At 41.2% G+C, this 22,330-nt stretch overlaps 2 protein-coding genes and 2 pseudogenes across 3 annotated transcripts in view; 1 reads left to right on the top strand and 3 right to left on the bottom strand.

Annotated features, from left to right (window-relative positions):
- The window catches only part of LOC118375224 (trace amine-associated receptor 8c-like), a 121,829-nt gene extending 115,050 nt beyond the window's left edge, over positions 1 to 6,779 (top strand). For both annotated transcript variants that reach the window (XM_052523032.1, XM_052523030.1), the window contains exon 2: positions 5,951 to 6,779. In XM_052523032.1, the coding sequence (XP_052378992.1) occupies positions 5,951 to 6,244 (294 nt within the window). In that variant the 3' untranslated portion in view covers positions 6,245 to 6,779. The remainder of the gene's footprint in view (positions 1 to 5,950) is intronic.
- LOC118375225 (trace amine-associated receptor 13c-like) overlaps positions 1 to 22,330 on the bottom strand; it is a 189,367-nt gene that overhangs the window by 55,202 nt on the left and 111,835 nt on the right. The gene's annotated exons all lie outside the window — the stretch shown is intronic.
- The window catches only part of LOC127931185 (trace amine-associated receptor 13c-like), a 200,701-nt pseudogene that overhangs the window by 66,624 nt on the left and 111,747 nt on the right, over positions 1 to 22,330 (bottom strand).
- Positions 1 to 22,330, bottom strand: part of LOC118375226 (trace amine-associated receptor 6-like) — a 55,169-nt pseudogene that overhangs the window by 17,021 nt on the left and 15,818 nt on the right.

Genomic DNA, 22,330 nt, shown 5'->3' with positions numbered 1-22,330 from the left:
AACTCCCCTCCCCAGAGTCTCTCTGCACACACACACACACACACACACACACACACACACACACACACACACACACACACACACACACACACACACACACACACACACACACACACACACACACACACACACACACACACACACACACACACACACACACACACACACCTACACGTTGTAGTATTCTGAGGTTGTTGTTTACGTACCATATACCTGCAGGCTGTACTCCTTGGCTGCGTTGCTGACGTCTGTGTAGATGGATGTGTTAACTTCTTTAGAGCACTACGTGATGCAGCCCGGGGTGGTGCTGCATCACTGACCCAGGGGTGTGGCTAATAGTGTGGAGTGACCTAGATGTTAGCAATTATGTCCTTAAAGGGAAATTACACTCAAATTATCTTTGGTTTATTTTTATTAGTCCACTGTTGATATAGTCCCAAAATGATTTGAGTGTCTCATGTCAACTTTTCAAGATATTTGACTTTCAAGAATCAAAGTCTCACCGGCCACATCATCATACAGTTTGATGATGCCTTTTACATCATACAATATTTTGCCGATTAGGCCTGACTTGCAGTCGGCGTTCCAATTCATCCCAAAGGTTTTCGATGTGGTCGAGGTCAGGGCTCTGTGCAGGCTAGTCAGGTTCTTCCACACCTATCTAGACAAACCTATTGCTGAATGGACCTCACATTGTGCACGGGAGCATTTTCATGCTGTTACAGGAAATGGATTTCCCCAAACTGTTGAAACAAAGTCTAGAATGTCAATGTATGCTGTCGTGTTAAGTTTTCCCTTCACTGGATCTAAGGGGTCATGCTCAAACCATGAAAAACAGCCCCAAATCATTTTCCTTCCTCCACCAAACTATACAGTTGCCACTACGCATTGGGGCAGGAAGCATTCTCATGGTATCCGCCAGGTTTCCTCCAAACGTGAAGCTTGGCATTCAGAGCAAGAGTTCAATCTTGGTATCATCAGACCAGAGAATCTTGTTTCTCATGGTGTAAGAGTACTTAAGGTGCCTTTTGGCCATCTCCAAAGCCGTCATGTGCCAAGTCTGATTTGTGACTCCAGAGAATTCATTTTTCACTGCTCCAAAGTCCAATGGTGGCGTGCTTTACACCACACGAGCCAAAACTAGGCATTGTGCATGGGGATTTTAGACCTGTGTGCTGCTGCACGGCAATGGAAACCCTTTCATGAAGCTCCTGACGAACAGTTATTTTGCTGACATTGATTCCAGAGGCAGTCTGGAACTCGGTAGTGAGTGTTGTAGCCGAGGACAGAGAGTTCCTGCCTTCCCAGGTCTGTGAGCTTGTGTGTCCTACCACTTCGTTGCTGTGACATTGTTGCTCCTAGATGTTTCCATTGAACATTAACAGCACTTACAGTTGAATGGGGTACCTCTAGCAGGGCAGAAATTTGACGAAATGACTTGTTGGAAAGGTGGCATCCTATGACGGTGCAACGTTGAAAGTCACTTCTCTCTTCAGTAAGCCCATTCTTCTGCCATTGTTTGTCTATGGAGATTGCATGGCTGTGTGATCGAGTTCATACAACTATCATCAACGGGTGTGGCTGAAATAGCCAGATCCACTCATTTGAAGGGGTGTCCCTATACTTTTGTATGTCTTTGACCAACATATATATATTTGTATTCCTAATCATGTGAAATCCATAGGCCTAATGAATTAGTTTCAATTGACTGATTTCCATATGACTGTAACTGTGTATGTCACGCCCTGACCATAGAGAGCTGTTTATTCTCTGTTGGTTGGGGCGTGATAGTGACTAGGTGGGTGATCTAGGTGATTAATGGTTTATGTTGGTCTGGTATGGTTCCCAATCAGAGACAGCTGTTTATCGTTGTCTCTGATTGGGGATCATATTTAGGCAGCCATTTCCTAATTTGTGATTTGTGGGATCTTGTCTATGGATAGTTGCATGTTAGAACTATTATTAGTTTTGTTTGTGTTTTATTGTTTTGTTTGGTGAGAACTCTACTCACGCTGTGCCTTGGTCCAATCATTATGACGATCGTGACACTCTAATCTTAAGTTTTATATTTTTGTTCATTATAGAATATTTCAAATTATAAAATTATCCCTCTGTCACAGATTGTGAATTATAGTTCCTTCCTCTGGCCTCTGGACATGAAAGTAATCCCTGTCCTCTGTTTCTTTCTGCAGGAAATGTATAAAATATGTAGCTTTTAGTCTAGCACTTTGGATATGAGTTCAAATGTTTTATATGAGGCGACATTTTAGAAATGTCACCTTTCATTTGAGGGTATTTTCATACATACATTGCATTTGGAAAGTATTCATACCCCTTGACTTTTTCCACATTTTGTTACGTTACAGCCTTATTCGAAAATGTATTAAATCATTTTAATTTCTACACACAATACCCCATAAACCGTTAATTTTTGTAAATTTGCATAGGTATTAAAAATAAAAACAGAAATACTTACATAAGTATTCAGACCCTTTGGTATGAGACACGAAATTGAGCTAAGGTGCATCCTGTTTCCATTGATGATCCTTGATGTTTCTACAACTTGATTGGAGTCCACATGTGGTATATTCAATTGATTGGACATGAGTTGACAGTGCATGTCAGAGCAGAAACCAAGCCATGAAGTCGGAGGAATTGTCCGTAGTGCGCCGAGACAGGATTGAGTTGAGGCACAGATCTGGGGAAAACCACAAAGACTCTTCCTATAGCTGGCCGCCCGGCCAAACTGAGCGATAGGGGGAGAAGGGCCTTGATCAGGGAGGTGAGTAAGAACTTGATGGTCACTCTGAGAGAGCTCCAGTTCCTCTGTGGAGATGGGAGAACCTTCCCGAAGGACAACCATCTCTGCAGCACTCCAACAATCAGGTATTTATTGTAGAGTGGCCAGACGGAAGCAACACCTCAATAAAAGGCACATGACAGCCTTGGAGTTTGCCAAAAGGCACCTTAAGTACTCTTACACCACAAGAAACAAGATTCTCTGGTCTGATGATACCAAGATTGAACTCTTTGCTCTGAACGCCAAGTGTCACGTTTTGAGGAAACCTGGCACCGTCCCTGTGGTGAAGCATGGTGGTGGAGGAATCATACTGTGGGGATGTTTTTCAGTGGCAAGGACTGGGAATGTAATGCTCCGGCTATCGTGGGTGTGGAGTCAAATGCAGGAGACAGAGTTCAATGCTGTGCGTCTTTTAATAGCACCAACGCAACACAGGGTGCTCACAAAAGTTACGTTCCCAACACCAGGGAATCAAAAAATACAATGGAAAAAATCACGACCAGGCACTAACACGTACCTCTACAACAGAGCCGAAGGTTACATTGAAATAATCCTGCACAACCACCAGGCGGGCCGGCTGTCTAATAAAGACAAACTAATTAACATTAACAGGTGCTACCACTAAACATACAAGGAGGGGGAGGAAAAACAATCAGTGGCAGCTAATAGGCCGGTGACGACAACCGCTGAGCTCCACCCGCCCGGGAAGGGGAAACACCCTCGGTCGGACTCGTGACAGGGAGACTAGTCAGGACTGAGGGAAAGGTGAATGTAGCAAATTAAGAGAGATCTTTGATAAAACCTGCTCCAGAGCGCTCAGGACATCAGACTGGGGCGATAGTTCATCTAACATCAGGACAATGACCCTAAGCACATAGCCAAGACAACTCAAGAGTGGCTTCGGGACAGGTCCCTGAATGTTCTTAACTTGCTCCGCCAGAGCTCGGGCTTAAAGCCGATAGAACATCTATGGAGAATCCTGAAAGAAGCTATGCAGCGGCGCTGCCCATTCAACCTGAATGAGCTTGGGAGGATCTTCAGAGCAAAATGGGATAAACACCCCTAATACAGGTGTGCCAAGCATGTAGCGTCATACCCTGTAATCGCTGCCAAAGGTGCTTCAACAAGGTACTGAGTAACAGGTCTGAATACTTGTGTTGGGGGCATAGGGTCAGTCTGTTATATCTGGAGTATTTATCCTGTCTTATCTAGTGTCCTGTGTGAATTTAAGTATGCTCTCTCTAATTCTCTCTTTCTCTCTTTATTTCTTTCTCTCTCTCAGAGGACCTGAGCCATATAACCATGCCTCAGGACTACCTTGCACGTTTACTCCTTGCTGTCCCCAGTCCACCTGCCGTGCTGCTGCTCCAGTTTCAACTGTTCTGCCTGCGGCTATGGAACCCTGACCTGTTGACTGGACGTGCTACCTGTCCCAGACCTGCTGTTTTCAACTCTCTAGAAACAGCAGGAGCGGTAGAGATACTCTCGATGATCGGCTATGAAAAGCCAACTGATATTTACTCCTGAGGTGCTAACTTGTTGCACCCTTCGACAACTACAGTGATTATTATTATTTGACCATGCTGGTCATTTATGAACATTTGAACATCTTGGCCATGTACTGTTATAATCTCTACCCGGCACAGCCAGAAGAGGACTGGCCACCCCTCATAGCCTGGTTCCTCTCTAGGTTTCTTCCTATGTTTTGGCATTTCTAGGGAGTTTTTCCTAGCCACCGTGCTTCTACACCTGCATTGCTTGCTGTTTGGGGTTTTAGGCTGGGTTTCTGTACAGCACTTTGTGGCATCAGCGGATGTAAGAAGGGCTTTACAAATAAATACATTTGATTTGAACAAACAAGACGAACTGGAACAGACAGACAGGAAACACAGGTATAAATACACAGAGGATAATGAGGAAGAAGGGAGACACCTGGAGGGGGGTGGACACAATCACAAAGACAGGTGAAACAGATCAGGATGTGACACAAACAGGCAAAATGTCAGTATAGAGACAAAGTGGAGGCGCAATTCAGCGGCTCAGACAAGTGATGTATTAATAATTCAGTTCAGATCAACATTTTTATGGTCTATGGAATGCCACTATTTTGATTGCATTTGCTATTAGCATGTACACCATAAACTTATACTGTCTCATCAACTCCCCTACTGTCAACTTTCCTACACACTGACCAGCTGACATGTGGTGGGCCATCATGTGTCCTGAGGTTGTGGCTTATGGTTCAAAATGAGCTCTGACATCGCCCAAAACATTTCCAATGTCTTATCACAGTTTCACAATGTAAAATACATATTTGACCTTTGAATGAGGCCAAAACATCACCCATGCTATATTTTCCTGGGATGAGTGTCAGTAGCTCAGGGATAAATAGAGAGGCAGAGCTCAGAGTTAGTCAAAAGGCGGACCTGAGAAGGTCACACACAGAACCAAGCAGGAGCAGCAGGACCTCAGCATTTGTTACAAATGGAGAAACATGAAGATGTTCAGTACTGTTTTCAAGACGGAAACTCTTCATGCAGAAAGGCTTTGCTATCGACATCTATCTACATAACACTGTACATCTTCTTCTCATTGATTTCAGCAGTTACAGTATTTTTTAACATACTCGTGATCATGTCCATCTCTCACTTCAAGCAGCTCCACACTCCAACCAACCTGCTCATCCTCTCTTTGGCTGTGTCGGATCTCCTGGTGGGACTGATTGTGATACCAGTAGTGACTGTAGCATTATTGGAATCATGCTGGGGTTTTGGGGAATATTTCTGTGTCTTTCAGATCTACATTACTTTTTTATGTACTTCTTTATCGCTGGGTAATTTGGTCTTGATATCTATTGACCGCTATGTTGCTGTGTGTGATCCCTTATTGTACCACTCTAAAATAACAACAACAAGAATGGTGTGTTGTATATCCATTACCTGGTGTTGTTGTATCATATACCGAGCTGCTATTATAAAAAACTTTGTCAATGTACTGGTACCCAGTAGGTGTTTGAAATAATGTTTAATTGTTGAAGGAATAACCTGGGGTAATATAATTGATGTTGTAATTACAATGGTTGTCCCTTGCTCTATTATTATAACACTTTATATGAAAATCTTTGTGGTGGCCAGATCACAGGACAGAAAGGTATTTTCAAAAGAGGCTGCCAGTGTGTCTGGTGTTAAAACTGTACGGGCAAATAAGTCTGAGAGAAAAGCAACAAAAACTCTGTCTATTGTTGTTGTCAACTATTTCATTTGTTGGATTCCATTTCTATTTGTTTTCTTTTTTACTTTTGTAATTGACAATTTATTATCAGTTATCATCGGCTTTCTGCCACTTGTTAATTCCTTAATTAATCCAATAATTTATGCTTTCTTTTATCCATGGTTCAAAGTGACAGCTAAACATATTTTAACTCTGAAGTTAAGGCGTTCATAGTTCCTATGTTTTTATTCCCCAGTTTGATTAACAGGTTTAATAATATAGTTTTGTAAGACACTTGTTGTAATTGCTTCTTTCATGTAACAATACACTGATATGACTCATCAGATATATGTGGTGTTGATTCAAAATAATTTGTATGGATTGGAATGACTTGGAGAAGGCAACAGAAGGATTAAGCTTGTGTTATAAAAAACAATTTAGACATTGTGGATTGTATATTCCAAATATCAATGTCTGGTGTTGTTCCATGTTATTTAATGATAAACTGTATGTAACTATTCTAAAAGTACATTTTGAGAACGTCATGAGTCATTATGTAGGTTTAACATCTCCCTCTAGTGGCTCAATTGGGACACAATGCCTTCAACAAGTGCAGTAAAATGTAAATGTACAATATGCATGATAACAGATAACATCCACGTATATCTCAATGGTGTATTGTGGAAGTAGTTGATGGTCAAACTTAAGAATATGCAATTATGGGTAACACTTTAAAATGTTCAGTAATAAACCATTTGTTAGGAATTTACAGTTTGCTCACCATTTATTATTAATTTAACATGTGTTAAGTGTTAGTCAGTTAGGTATTCTCAAATGTATAAATAACTACTATATGCATTAGTGATTAAACGCAACAGCGCAGGTGACCACAGACACTTGAACTTCAACATACTGGTAATGAACAGTACCACTACTCTCACTAAATCACTGCTGCCAGGTCAGGGGTCACACCAGAGCAGCTCTCTCAGATGCTGTGGAGTCAGAATGAATGTAGAGATTGGTAACACTTTATAATAACACTTTGTAATAAATAATTTATAATGATTATTCCGACTCCACATCAATAATGTCTCATTCCCACCACATTTATTTTGTAGAGAATGATTTGGATGAATTGGATTTGAAGGACTTGGAGAAGGCATAAGTCTGGTTGTTGTTCCATGTTAATCAATGATAAATAGTATGTAAGTATTCCAAATGTACATTCTGAGGAAGTCAAGTGTCGTTCCATATGTTGTTAAACACCTCCCTCTAGTGGCTCAATTGTGACACAGCGTCTTCATCAAGTGCAGTGAAGTTGAAATGTACAATACTGCATGATATCACATAACGTCCAGGTATATCACACTGGTGTTTCGTGTAAGTCGTTGAGGGTATAATGCATGAATATGCAATTAAGGGTAACACGTTAATGTTAAGTAAAAAACATTTGTCAGTTGGTAGAGCAATTTACAGTTTGATTCGGGACCACCCATATAGAATTAATGACTGTAAGTCGCTTTGGATTAAAACTCCATTACTGGCTTATATTATTAAGTAAAAAAACATTTGTAAGGAATTTACAGTTTGTTCACAATATATTAATCATTACTCATTACATAACTAGAATAGGCATTAATGATTAAGCACAACAGCGCATTTATTAAGAACTTTTATAGTCTGTAATAATGATACATAAGATAATTCATAAGATGTTTAATGAATTATATTATAAAATATTTACTGATCATTCAGTCGCTAATCTAAAGTGAGGACTATTCATACTTTCTTAATTCTTAATAAATGTTTTGAACAGTGACCAGTTTAATTTATCACATAAAGATGGACATGCTACTGGTAGACATTCCAGCAGTACCTGATGCTCCTAAAGTTCTCAAAATGACCTGGAACATATCAATGGTTAAACAATAAGCACACAACACAGAGGATGTTAAAGGAAAAATATTGAACAATTTATTCCAAAACAGTCACACTGTTGTAGTAGTGTGCTGAAGGAAGTAACGTGTTTGTCTGAAAATGGTAACATTCTTGTTTGTTGGCAGTGACTACCAAAACCAAAGTGTGGATAACAGTCACTCATTAGAGAAGTTCATAGACTGTTGACAGGGTAATGGAACCAATATCTACATACATCATTTAACTGAACATTACATTTAAAAGGTTACTACCTTTAATACACTACAAGTAAAGGTGTCCAAATACTAATCGGTAAAACGTATGCATGAAAATACCCTCAAATAAAAGGTGACATGTTATTGCCCACTGGGCCAATGCTGGTTGAATCAATGTTGTTGTATTTTTAACCAACATGGAGTAGACATTGAATTGATGTCTGTGCCCAGTTGGCAGGGATTGCGTTCAGTATGTGCTGTGGCCATAGGATGGTGGTATACTTCACAATCTGTGATTAATCATTCTATATGAAAGACAAGTTTGTCTGTTCTATTAAGTAAATGTGTATCTGAACTCTATGTGTTTGGTGAAAGTGTGCCTCTGCCAAACTGAGAGGAGACCATCTGTATAAATAATACCAACGCCTTTTCATTACAGGAGACACCCTGAATGTGGTGCCTTCAGAAAGTATTCACACCCCTTGACTTATTATACATGTTGTTGTGTTACAGCCTGAATTCAAAATGTATTTAAAAAATGTTGTTTTTTCATCCATCTACACACAACACCACATAACTAGAAAGTGAAAACATGTTTTTAAACATTTTTTACAAATGTATTGCAAATTAAATACAGAAATATCTCATTTACATAAGTGTCCCATTTTAAATGACATGCAGCTTATAAAGGCTTCACAATGCCTTTATAAATACTACATAAATGTGTCACAAATCATCTATAGAGTATGTCATCATCTATAAAGGGTTCATAACTGTGTGACACAGCCATTAACGTCAAATGTTACATAACTCACTAGGTCAAATATGACATAAACCTGTGCATTATAAAGGGCTGTATTTATTTATTTATTTTTATTTCACCTTTATTTAACCAGGTAGGCAAGTTGAGAACAAGTTTCATTTACAATTGCGACCTGGCCAAGATAAAGCAAAGCAGTTCGACAGTTCTACACAGAGTTACACATGGAGTAAAACAAACATACAGTCAATAATACAGTATAAACAATTCTATATACGATGTGAGCAAATGAGGTGAGATAAGGGAGGTAAAGGCAAAAAAAGGCCATGGTGGCAAAGTAAATACAATGTAGCAAGTAAAACACTGGAATGGTAGCTTTGCAATGGAAGAATGTGCAAAGTAGAAATAAACATAATGGGGTGCAAAGGAGCGAAATAAATAAATAAATTAAATACAGTAGGGAAAGAGGTAGTTGTTTGGGCTAAATTATAGGTGGGCTATGTACAGGTGCAGTAATCTGTGAGCTGCTCTGACAGTTGGTGCTTAAAGCTAGTGAGGGAGATAAGTGTTTCCAGTTTCAGAGATTTTTGTAGTTCGTTCCAGTGATTTGCAGCAGAGAACTGGAAGGAGAGCCAGCCAAAGAAATAATTGGTTTTGGAGGTGACGAGAGAGATAAACCTGTGGAGCGTGTGCTGCAGGTGGGAGATGCTATGGTGACCAGCGAGGTGAGATAAGTGGGGACTTTACCTTGCAGGGTCTTGTAGATGACATGGAGCCAGTGGGTTTGGAACGATTATGAAGCGAGGGCCAGCCAAAGAGCGTACAGGTCGCAATGGTGGGTAGTATATGGGGCTTTGGTGACAAAACGGATTGCACTGTGATAGACTGCATCCAATTTGTTGAGTAGGGTATTGGAGGCTATTTTGTAAATGACATCGCCAAAGTCGAGGATTGATAGGATGGTCAGTTTTACAAGGGTATGTTTGGCAGCATGAGTGAAGAATGCTTTGTTGTGAAATAGGAAGCCAATTCTAGATTTAACTTTGGATTGGAGATGTTTGAAATGGGTCTGGAAGGAGAGTTTACAGTCTAACCAGACACCTAAGTATTTGTAGTTGTCCACGTATTCTAAGTCAGAGCCGTCCAGAGTAGTGATGTTGGACAGGCGGGCAGGTGCAGGTAGCAATCGGTTGAAGAGCATGCATTTAGTTTTACTTGTATTTAAGAGCAATTGGAGGCCACGGAAGGAGAGTTGTATGGCATTGAAGCTTGCCTGGAGGGTTGTTAACACAGTGTCCAAAGAAGGGCCAGAAGTATACAGAATGGTGTCATCTGCGTAGAGGTGGATCAGAGACTCACCAGCAGCAGCATCATTGATGTATACAGAGAAGAGAGTCGGTCCAAGAATTGAACCCTGTGGCACCCCCATAGAGACTGCCAGAGGTCCAGACAGCAGACCCTCCGATTTGACACACTAAACTCTATCAGAGAAGTCGTCGGTGAACCAGGCGAGGCAATCATTTGACAAACCAAGGCTGTCGAGTCTGCCGATGAGGATGTGGTGATTGACAGAGTCGAAAGCCTTGGCCAGATCAATGAATACGGCTGCACAGTAATGTTTCTTATCGATGGACCTTTAGCACCTTGAGCGTGGCTGAGGTGCACCCATGACCAGCTCTGAAATCAGATTGCATAGCAGAGAAGGTATGGTGAGATTCGAAATGGTCGGTAATCTGTTTGTTGACTTGGCTTTCGAAGACCTTAGAAAGGCATGGTAAGATAGATATAGGTCTGTAGCAGTTTGGGTCAAGAGTGTCCCCCCTTGAAGAGGGGGATGACCGCAACTGCTTTCAATCTTTGGGAATCTCAGAAGACACGAAAGAGATTGAACAGGCTAGTATTAGGGGTGGCAACAATTTCGGCAGATAATTTTAGAAAGAAAGGGTCCAGATAGTCGAGCCCGGCTGATTTGTAGGGGTCCAGATTTTGCAGCTCTTTCAGAACATCAGCTGAACGGATTTTGGAGAAGGAGAAATGGGGAAGGCTTGGGCGAGTTGCTGTGGGGGGTGAAGTGCTGTTGACTGGGGTAGGAGTAGCCAGGTGGAAAGCATGGCCAGCCATAGAAAAATGCTTATTGAAATTCTCAATTATGGTGGATTTATCAGTGGTGACAGTGTTTCCTATCTTCAGTGCAGTGGGCAGCTGGGAGGAGGTGTCGTTATTCTCCATGGACTTTACAATGTCCCAGAACTTTTTTGAGTTAGTGTTGCAGGAAGCAAATTTCTGCTTGAAAATGCTTGCTTTGGCTTTTCTAACGGCCTATGTATAATGGTTTCTAGCTTCCCTGAACAGCTGCATATCACGGGGGCTGTTCGATGCTAATACAGAACGCCATAGGATGTTTTTGTGTTGGTTAAGGGCAACAGGGGATAACCAAGGGATATATCTGTTCCTGGTTCTAAATTTCTTGAATGGGGCATGTTTAAGATGGTTAGGAAGGCATTTTTTTTTTAAATATCCAGGCATCCTCTACTGACGGGATGAGATCAATATCCTTCCAGGATACCCCGGCCAGGTCGATTAGAAAGGCCTGCTCGCTGAAGTGTTGCATGGAGCGTTTGACCGCTGACCCATTACGGATGCAGGCAATGAGGCAGTGATCGCTGAGATCTTGGTTGAAGACAGCAGAGGTGTATTTAGAGGGCAAGTTGGTGTGGATGATATTTTTTTTATTTTTTATTTTTACCTTTATTTAAACAGGCAAGTCAGTTAAGAACAAATTCTTATTTTCAATGACGGCCTAGCAACAGTGGGTTAACTGCCTGTTCAGGGGCAAAATGTCAGATTTGTACCTTGTCAGCTCAGGGATTCGGTTACCAGTCTAACGCTCTAACCACTAGGCTACCCTGCCGCCCTATATCTATGAGGGTGCCCGTGTTTAAGGCTTTGGGGAGGTACCTGTCGGTTCATTGAGGGCATCAAGTTTAGATTGTAGGATGGCTGGGGTGTTAAGCATGTTCCAGTTTAGGTCGCCTAGCAGCACGAGCTCTGAAGATAGATGGGGGGGAATAAGTTCACATATGGTGTCCAGAGCACAGCTGTGGGCAGAGGGTGTTCTATAGCAGGCTGCAACGGTGAGAGACTTGTTTTTAGAGAGGTGGATTTTTAAAAGTAGAATATCAAATTGTTTGTGTACAGACCTGGATAGTTGGACAGAACTCTGCAGGCTATCTTTGCAGTTGATTGCAACACCGCCCCCTTTGGCAGTTCTATCTATCTCTATCTTGTCTGAAAAATTTCAGAATTTTTGGTGGTCTTCCTAATCCAGGATTCAGACACAGCTTGAACATCCAAGTTGGCAGAGTGTGCTAAAGCAGTGAATAGAGCAAACTTAGGGAGGAGGCTTCCAATGTTAACATGCATGAAACCAAAGCTATTAGGGTTACAGAAGTTGTCAAAAGAGAGCGCCTGGAGAATAGGAGTGGAGCTAGGCACTGCAGGGCCTGGATTCACCTCTACATCGCCAGAGGAACAGAGGAGGAGTAGAATAAGGGTACGGCAAAAAACAATAAGAATTGGTCATCTAGAACGTCTGGAACAGAGAGTAAAAGGAGGTTTCTGGGGGCGATAAAATAGCATCAAGGTATAATGTACAGACAAAGGTATGGTAGGATGTGAATACAGTGGAGGTAAACCTAGGTATTGAGTGATGAAGAGAGAGATATTGTCTCTAGAAACATCATTGAAACCAGGAGTTGTCATTACATGTGTGGGTGGTGGAACTAATAGGTTGGATAAGGTATAGTGAGCAGGACTAGAAGCTCTACAGTGAAATAAGCCAATAAACACGAACCAGAACAGCAATGGACAAGGCATATTGACATTAAGGAGAGGCATGCTTAGTCGAGTGATCAAAAAGGGTCCAGTGAGTAGAGAAGTTGGTTGGGGGTCACGGCGATTTAGACAGCTAGCCAGGCCATCGGTAGCAAGCTAGCATAGGATGGAGGTCTGTTATTAGCCACCTCTTGCGTTTCAGTAGATTAGTGGGGCTCCGTGTGGTAGAGGGGATTAATCCAAATCACACAACAACAACAAAACAATAGATATTGTTATAGAGGCCCAATAAAAAAAAAAAATAATAATAAAAATAAATAAATAAATAAATTGTCCGATTGTCTATTCAGATAGCAACCGATAAGACAGCTAACGGTTAGCGGGCCGCAGATGGGCGTTCAGGTAACGTCGCGACGGAGGAGCCAGCTGGATAACTCCTTCGGGTAGATAATGTCGGCAGTCCAGTTGTGAAGGCCCGGTGGGCTCCGCGTAGGCAGTAAAACGGGTCCGGATAGGTGATTGTAGCCCAGGAGTGATTGATGGAACTCATCAGCTGGCGAGCTCCGGAATAATTGATGTTTGCTCCGGAATCAACGAAAGCCGATAGTCACACGGATAGCAGCTAGCTAGCTGTTAGATCCAGGTATGAATGTCCAGAGTTAGCGGTTGAAATCCAGGGACATGGAGAGAAAAATTGGTCCGTTATGTTCCGTTCCGAGCGCCGCACAAAACTGGGGATAGATTTTCGAGCTGAAGGATAGCTGATGACCACAAACCGTGGTTAGCTGAATACTAACGATTAGCCAGTAAAGAAGCTAACGAGTTTAGGATTACCTTCTGATTAGCTTCTGATTAGCTTCTGATTAGCTTCTGGATTAGCTTCTGGCTAGCTTCTGGCTAGCTCCTGGCTAGCTTCTGGCTGGTTTCTGGCGAGCTTCTTGGAGGATTACAGATTTGAGGTAAATAATACTTTTTTTATAAATATAAATTAAAAAATATATCTAAAAAGGTATGTGAAAACAGTTGTAAATATATATATATACAGGACACGACAAGACGAGGACAAAAGACGTCTGAACTGCTATGCCATCTTGGAATATGACTGCATAGTCAACGTTTAATAAATACGGAGTTAAGTTAACTGCATATGTATGTATAAAATGAATGTATTTTCAGGTGGTGTTGGTTTTCTTACATTTCTGTTAATCCAGGTTTCCAACATATTTTTATACATTTTGAAATAATATGACAAAGTGCAGTTTTTATAACTATTCTACGCATGATTTTACATGCAACCTTAATACTGAAGGGTCATGAAAAGTGGTTAAACCAATGTATGTTGCCTAATATAGTGTATTGTCAACAATTCAATCATATCTTTAAACCAAAATAAGTATTTTTAATAAAAACTAAATGTACCTATTCTTAGTCCACCGTACTTTTTACTGACATATCAACCAAGTGGTTAAGCACATTCTTTGACTATTCTTGTTTTTCAGCCTTTTAACATTTTGACTATTTATTTTCATATTCCTACTATTCAAGGTCTCTATTAACAGGAATGGTGCTATATTAATTTCTCACCAATTGAATTCCTGCCTTGTGTCTGTGTCTGGTGACTGCTTTAGCATTTTCTTACGGCCCTTTGAATGTGCACAGTTAGAGTCTCACAACACTGAACTGCAGCAACCAAAAACTATACAAATTATGTTAATTGATGCTGTAGGGCTGGGGAGTTGACCAATCAGGTTTAAGGTTTGTTTCATATCCACTTCTAAATCCATTGGCTGAGCATGTTGTCATGACATTGGCCTGGGGGATAGGTTTATGACAGTCATAAATACCTCTTCCCCCTTTGTCCTCTCTCTGCCCTACTAAGGTTACATTTGCAAAACCCTTGGTTAACAAAGAGATTCTGGGAACGTCAGAATGTGGGGGAAATTAACTATATTCTGGTAATCCAAACAATTGAACATATGCAGTGGTAGTTAATGAATATGATGTCAGTTTGGTTGTCATATGAGACATTCTCATCAATGATAAGATGACATAAACTCTACAGTGGAAAGTCTACACATCAGATTTATCAGATTCACATGGAATTGTTGTTCAATTTAAATGTTTGAATATGAAATTATTTGTGATGGGATGAAATGTGATTTTAGCTTCTAAAATGTGAGATTTGGATTTTCATAAGATAGGGATGCTCAATCAGTGGCCCTCCCCTGTGAAGGGACAAGGGCTATACAACTTTTCAAACACCCTCCTCTCCCTGCCTATATAAGCCCTTGACGACAACATAACTATCTGTTCCGGGGATATGAGGATGACGATCCTATGTCAGAATGGTTCAGATAAAACTACAGAACCAAGCCAACATCAGCATAAGCTTTGGTTGCGAATGGTATGAACTTTGAACTCTTATTCACTACAGAAGTGATACCTCCTAGCCGTTGAGTTGAGTTAGCGACCGCAGCTGCAAACGCAGGTTAGGAAGGAACAGACAGAGTATCCCATCTGCCACACAACGACGTTACTACAACTTATTCAAGTGACCACCAGAGACATTCTTCAAAGGACAAAGGACTCGGTTTGGCAACACGGTCTTCCATCTACCACCAACCTACTGAAACGCAGCTCAGAGTAAATATTTAATGCATTTTCCTTTTCCAAATGTGCGGTAATTTATAATGCATAAGATACTGTATATATGATAGCACAGCTTTGCCTTTGTTCCTGCCTTCCTGCTCTCTCAAACCCAGACCCTTTTCCTTTGTGTAACAAGCTGTCATAACTGTTCCGCCCGTTAGGGACGTTTTCCTATGACGTAAAGAATTATCCAGGTATAAATTAATTATTTGTGTATGTGAATTCTGTGTGATTTGTTAGGTATTTAGTAAATAAATAACTAAACCCAATTTTTTATTGCTGATTTATCTTTTTAGCCAGGGTTCTTGCAGATAACCAATAATTTACAACTTTCAGATTATGAGACTGAAGTAAGATGAAGATTAATGTTGACTGCTATTGATGTAAAATATTACTAGGTCTTTAAGAGTTTATTCGGAGGATAACAGCTCTATAAATATTATTTTGTGGTGCCCAACTCGCTATTTAATTACATTTACATGATTAGCTCAATCAGGTTTATATTAATTGAGGAGAAATTATTTTATAGAATAGCATGTCATATCAATTAATCGGGCATAGCCAAAGACACGACAATGTTCTACCAGCCGGTTGAGAACAGGATTCTATAAAGGGTAGAGCCTTCAAAAATGGTTCCATATAGCACCAAAAAGGGATCCGCTATGGCCACTTATTTGGTACCATATAGAACCATTTGTTTCCAGCTGATCTCATACTACTGTATCTCTTCTACATCTGAAGACACAGCTGGAAATGCAGGTAGGGGCAACTTCAGAATAGCTGCCCCCTCTGTTTTCTGGAACTCAGCTGTCTTAGATGATCATCGATTGGATAGAGGGCCCTCTTGGCCCAAAGCCTGTTGTAGCATGGGCAGTAACATTGAGGACTTTCACCATTTTTAAGTAGTCAGATGGGTGGGACTTGCTAAGTGCTAAATAAGAATGACATAATTCCATCCAGGTCAGCAGACATTCCATAACTGCTGGTGGAACTTATCCTACCTATCTTAGCTTTATGCCTGTTCAGACACAGTATGTGGTGCTATGCACATTTTCAGTTACAGTGGGGCAAAAAAGTATTTTGTCAGCCATCAATTGTGCAAGTTCTCCCACTTAAAAAGATGAGAGAGGCCTGTAATTTTCATCATAGGTACACTTCAACTATGACAAACAAAATGAGAAAAAAAAATACAGAAAATCACATTGTAGGATTTTTTATGAATTTATTTGCAAATCAAGGTGGAATATAAGTATTTGGTCAATAACAAAAGTTTATCTCAATACTTTGTTATATACCCTTTGTTTGCAATGACAGAGGTCAAACGATTTCTGTAAGTCTTCACAAGGTTTTCACACACTGTTGCTGGTATTTTGGCCCATTCCTTCATGCAGATAGATCTCCTCTAGAGCAGTGATGTGATGATTTCAAAAAAGCTTTACGGCAAAAGCACACCGTGCGATTACCTGAGTACAGCGCTTAGCCACCAAAACAAGGCATACAGATACCCGCCATGTTGTGGAGTCAACAAAAGTCAGAAATAGCATTATAAATAGTCACTTACCTTTGACGATCTTCCTCCGAATGCACTCCCAGGAATCCCAGTTCCACAATAAATGTTTGTTTTGTTCGATAAAGTCCATATTTATATCCAAATACCTCCTTTTTGATTGCGCGTTCAGTTCACTATTCCAAATGCACAAGGATCGGGTACTAAGTCAAGACGAAAATATGAAAAGTCAAAAAGTTCCATTACAGTTCGTAGAAACATGTAGAAACATGTCAAATGATGTATATAATCAATCTTTAGGATGTTTTTATCATAAATCTTCAATGAAATTCCAACCGGACAATTCCTTTGTCTTTAGAAAGGAAAGGGAACGGAGCTCGCGCTCACGGCCGCCCGCGATTAACAACTCATGGCTTTCAGCCAGACCACTGGTTCAAACAGCTCTTATTCACTCCCCTTTCATAGTAGAAGTCTGAAACAATGTTCTAATGACTGTTGACATCTAGTGGAAACATTAGGACGTGCAATATAGCATTTACACTGTATATTGGATAGGCAATCACTTGAAAAACTACAAACCTCAGATTTCCCACTTCCTGGTTGAATCTTTCTCAGGTTTCCTGCCATATGAGTTCTGCTATACTCACTGACATCATTCAAACAGTTTTAGAACCTTCAGAGTGTTTTCTATCCAAGTCTACTAATAATATGCATATCCTAGCTTCTGGGCCTGAGTAAGCAGGCAGTTTACTCTGGGCACGCTTTTCATCCGGATGTGATAAATACTGCCCCCTATCCTAAAGAAGTTGAACTTGTTAAGGCGTTCAGCTGAGGTGGGGCAGTGAATGCAAAAATATTCTTTAGAAATATTTAACCTCCACACATTAACAAGTCCAATACCTCAAATGAAAGATAAACACCTTGTTCATCTACCCCAGATTTGTAAAATGGTTTACGGCGAAAACACAAAGTATATTTATGTCAGACCACCACCAAACCAATGAAAAAACGTAGCCATTTTTACAGCAAAAGATAAAAATCACAAAAGCAGGATAAAAAAAAAAAAATCAATCACTAACCTCTTGAAAATCTTCATCAGATGACAGTCATATGACATGTTACACAGTACATTTATGTTTTGTTCGATAATATGCAGAAATCTCGGTTTACATTGACGCCATGTTCAGAAAATCCTCCAAAATATCGGGAGGAATTACAGAAAGCTACGCCAGATAACAGAAATACTCATCATAAACTTTGACTAAAGATACATGTTCTACATATAATTAAAGATACACTGGTTCTTAATGCAACCGCTGTGTCACATTTTTTTTTAACGATACGGAAAAAGCCTAACATTGCAATAATCTGAGACGGCGCTCAGACGTAACAATATTTCTCCGCTATGTTGGAGTCAACAGAAATACAAAATTACAACATAAATATTCCCTTACCTTTGATGATGTTCCATCAGAATGTAGTGCAAGGAGTCCTAGTTCAACAATACATCGTTTTGTTTCATAATGTTCAATTCTAGTGTCCAGGTAGCAGCATTTGCTATCACTTTCAGCTCACATGGCCAAAAAAATTACTTCTGGTCCAGGATAACGTTGCATGAAAACTTCCAAAACTTCCAAAAGACATATTACAGGTCGAAGAAACTGGTCAAACTAAGAATCAATCTTCAGGATGTTATAATCATATATATCCAATAGCATTCCAACCGGATCATTCGTTTTCATCTGGGGCTGATTGGAACAGCCGTAGCAATCAAAGACAAACGCGTCACAACAAAATGGCATTCTCTTGCTACACCGACTACTTTCCTTCCCATTAGGTCAAAGTTCACAGCAAATGCTCCATTATACTTTCTACTGAATGAGGACATCTAGTAGAAGACTTAGGAGGTGTTTCCAGATCCATAACTTGTTGGGAAGGGAGGGGGCGATGACGTCAAAGTTGCCCCAACTTTCAGGATTTCAAAACTTGTTTGGAAGATTGCCTGCACTGTGAGTTCTGTTATACTCAGACATAATTCAAACGGTTTTAGAAACTTCAGAGTGTTTTCTATCCAATATTAATAATAATATGCATATATTAGCAATTTAGGACAGATTTTGATGCAGTTCACTATGGGCACGCAATCCATCCAAAGTGGAAATACTGCCCCCTATCTCTAACTGGTTTTAAGATGTGCTGTGTTCAGTTTGTGGTGAAATGGTTGACAAGTTATTTTGACGCCGGCAAGGAGTTACAGCTCATAGGGCTACATGGGGTCCTACCGCAGGAGCACAGGAGCGTCCTTATGATCAGAACCAACAAAGCCGAGATACCTTGACCGCCCAACCCACTCACCACTAGAGTTGGTCAGTCATCCTACATCATGCTGAGGAGCCAACGGAAACATGCCGTTCTTGATGACGGCTCAGAACGTTCCACCAGTGTTCCTGCTGCTGCCTATTGCCTTGGGTTTGAGGGTGAACCAGAGGTACTAGCCTTCGCATTACACATCACAATGTACTCCAAGAAAGCAGAGTTTTTGTCATTCACCATATCCCCTGAAGGAGAGAGTGTGTCCTTCACAACGGTCAGATCTTGAATAAATGCCTACTACAAGGACCAACCCATGACCCTTTACTGCTCTGCATGCTCATCTGGTTTAAACACCACACAGTGGCTTTTGGCAGCGATATCAAAGGCGTTCATCAACATGTGCACCTTCTCCCCTCCGACAAGTCACTCCTCAGGTTAATTTGGAGCAGTGCCGAGCACCTATGAAGGGCAGGTCTTATCCTTCGTAACGATGTGTAGTCCCTGCTGTGCCATCTATGCACTCAGAAACATTCTCGGAACCCACCATGATGGCAACACGGATGTTCAGGAGTCAGTCGAGCACACCTTCTATGTTGACAAAGGTCTCCAAATTCTACCCATGGGCGCCGAAGCAAAGTCCCTGGTGGACAGGCTGCAAAGCTGCCTCTTGGCCGGGGGTTGAATGGGCCAGTAATATTACCTCTGGGGAACACCGTCCTCCAGATGGGAGGTCAAAGAGCAGTGAGCTATGGCTCTCCCAGACCACCATCCACAAGAACCAACTCTGGGCCTGAGCTGTTAGCCAGACACCCTTGGCTACAAACATCGACCTGTCCAGAGAGAAGAGGAACCAACCTTGAGGGTCATTTACAGAGTTTACAAGCCAACTCCAACTTATCCTCCAGTGACAGGGGGGTCAGATCATCATAGTGTTATGACAGATGGCAAAACCTTCCTCCTTCCTTCAACTGCCCTTGGTACTCCATGGGGCAGCAGTACCAGTCCCCTTCATCATCCTCCTGCCTGACCAGACTCAGTCACTCCCAACTTGCTCCTCATGGGGATAAGCGACAGCTCTCTGCCCCAAACGATCTATGCTGACAGTGATGTCAGTGGTCGACAGTGCTGGTGCCATAGCCAAATCCTGGCTGATCACTTCTGGGCCAACATCAAACCCTACCTCAGACTGGTGGCCAATCTGATTCAAATGTCTGATGTTAGGGATGACCCAGATTACACCAGTCAAGAGCATTTGTGGAGCAAGAGCATAGGCTTTTTATTTGTCACGATTGTCATGAAATTGAAAAACCTGAAGTTCGTATAATTTGTTTTTTGGTTGTGGGGTGCATTGGCAGAGAAACCTGTTGGTGGAAAACGCTTTGCATACATGTTCTGAAATTGGACACATGTTGGAAATCTGATATCCCCCTAGCTGATCATTGTCTGTGGCCAGCTCTGATCAAAGTGTAGGCCTCATGAAACAGACAGGGAGAGTGAGCTGGTTCTTAGTCGATATCCACATTTTTAGGATCACTACAGTTATTGTCATTTGTGGTCGTACACATTATTTTGAATACATTTTTTAAAGAACAAATGGAGGGTTGTGAAAAATTCAGAGTAAATTGTGAACTGTCCCTAATAACTTGAGGTGCTTTTGAGATTATTGATTGATACAACTGAACTGGAAATCACATTTCTCAGTCACATTTTCTTCTGAGGAAACAACACCACAGAAATGGCAGACAACATTAAGGGATGATTGGGTCAGAGTACAGTGTGGTTGTTCTGATGTCTGACTGTCACGAGTGGCGCTCGGCGGTCGTCGTCACCGGCCTATTAGCTGCCACTGATTGTCTTTCCTCCCCTCCTTGTATGTTTATTGGTAGCTCCTGTTTATGTATGATTAGTTTGTCTTTATTAGACAGCCGGCCCGCCTGGTTGTTGTGCGGGATTATTTCAGTGTAACCTTCGGCTCTGTTGTAGAGGTACGTGTTAGTGCCTGGTCATGACTTTTCCGTTGTACATTTTCATTCCCTGTGTTTGGGGCCGTTACTATTGTGAGCACCCTGTGGTGCGTTGGTGCTATTAAAGACGCACAGCATTGCACTCTCTGTCTCCTGCGTTTGACTCCACACCCACGACACCCGGAGCATTACACTGACAAATAGTATTTGTCCCCATGATGTAACTGAGACAAATCCTACCTCAACTTGAAGAAGTATGGTTGAAGGTTGTAACCCCTTAAACTTGAAGTATGAAGTATTTGGATATAAAGTGTTACCCATAATTGCATATTCTTGCATTTTACCCTCAACTACTTACACAATACACCATTGAGATAGACTTGGACGTTATCTGATATCATGCAGTACATTTCAACTTTACTACAGTCGTGGCCAAAAGTTTTGAGAATGACACAAATATTAATTTGCACAACGTTTGCTGCCACATTGTCTTATATATTACTATGGAATACTGAAGTGTAATTACAAGCATTTCACAAGTGTCAAAGGCTTTTATTGACAATTACATGCAGTTGATGCAAAGAGTCAATATGTGCAGTGTTGACCCTTATTTTTCAAGACCTCTGCAATCCGCCCTGGCATGCTGTCAATTAACTTCTGGGCCACATCCTGACTGATAGCAGCACATTCTTGTATAATCAATGCTTGGAGTTTGTCAGAATTTGTGGGGTTTTGTTTGTCCACCCGCCTCTTGAGGATTGACCACAAGTTCTCAATGGGATTAAGATCTGGGGATTTTCCTGGCCATGGACCCAAAATATTGATGTTTTGTTCCCTTTGTTATCATTTTAACTCATGGCAAGGTGCTCCATCATGCTGGAAAAGGCCTTGTTCGTCACCAAACTGTTCCTGGATGGTTGGGAGATGTTGCTCTCAGAGGATGTGTTGGTACCATTCTTTATTCATGGCTGTGTTCTTAGGCAAAATTGTGAGTGAGCCCACTCCCTTGGCTGAGAAGCAACCCCACACATGAATGGTCTCAGGATGGTTTAATGTTGGCATGACACAGGACTGATGGTAGCGCTCACCTTGTCTTCTCCGGAATTTTTTCTGGATGCCCCACACAATCAGAAAGGGGATTTATCAGAGAAAATAACTTTA

This window comes from Oncorhynchus keta, chromosome 7, assembly GCF_023373465.1.
Source record: "Oncorhynchus keta strain PuntledgeMale-10-30-2019 chromosome 7, Oket_V2, whole genome shotgun sequence".
NCBI lineage: Eukaryota > Metazoa > Chordata > Actinopteri > Salmoniformes > Salmonidae > Oncorhynchus > Oncorhynchus keta.
The sequence above is the reverse complement of the archived record's forward strand: the minus strand, read 5'-3'. Positions and strand labels throughout refer to the sequence as shown.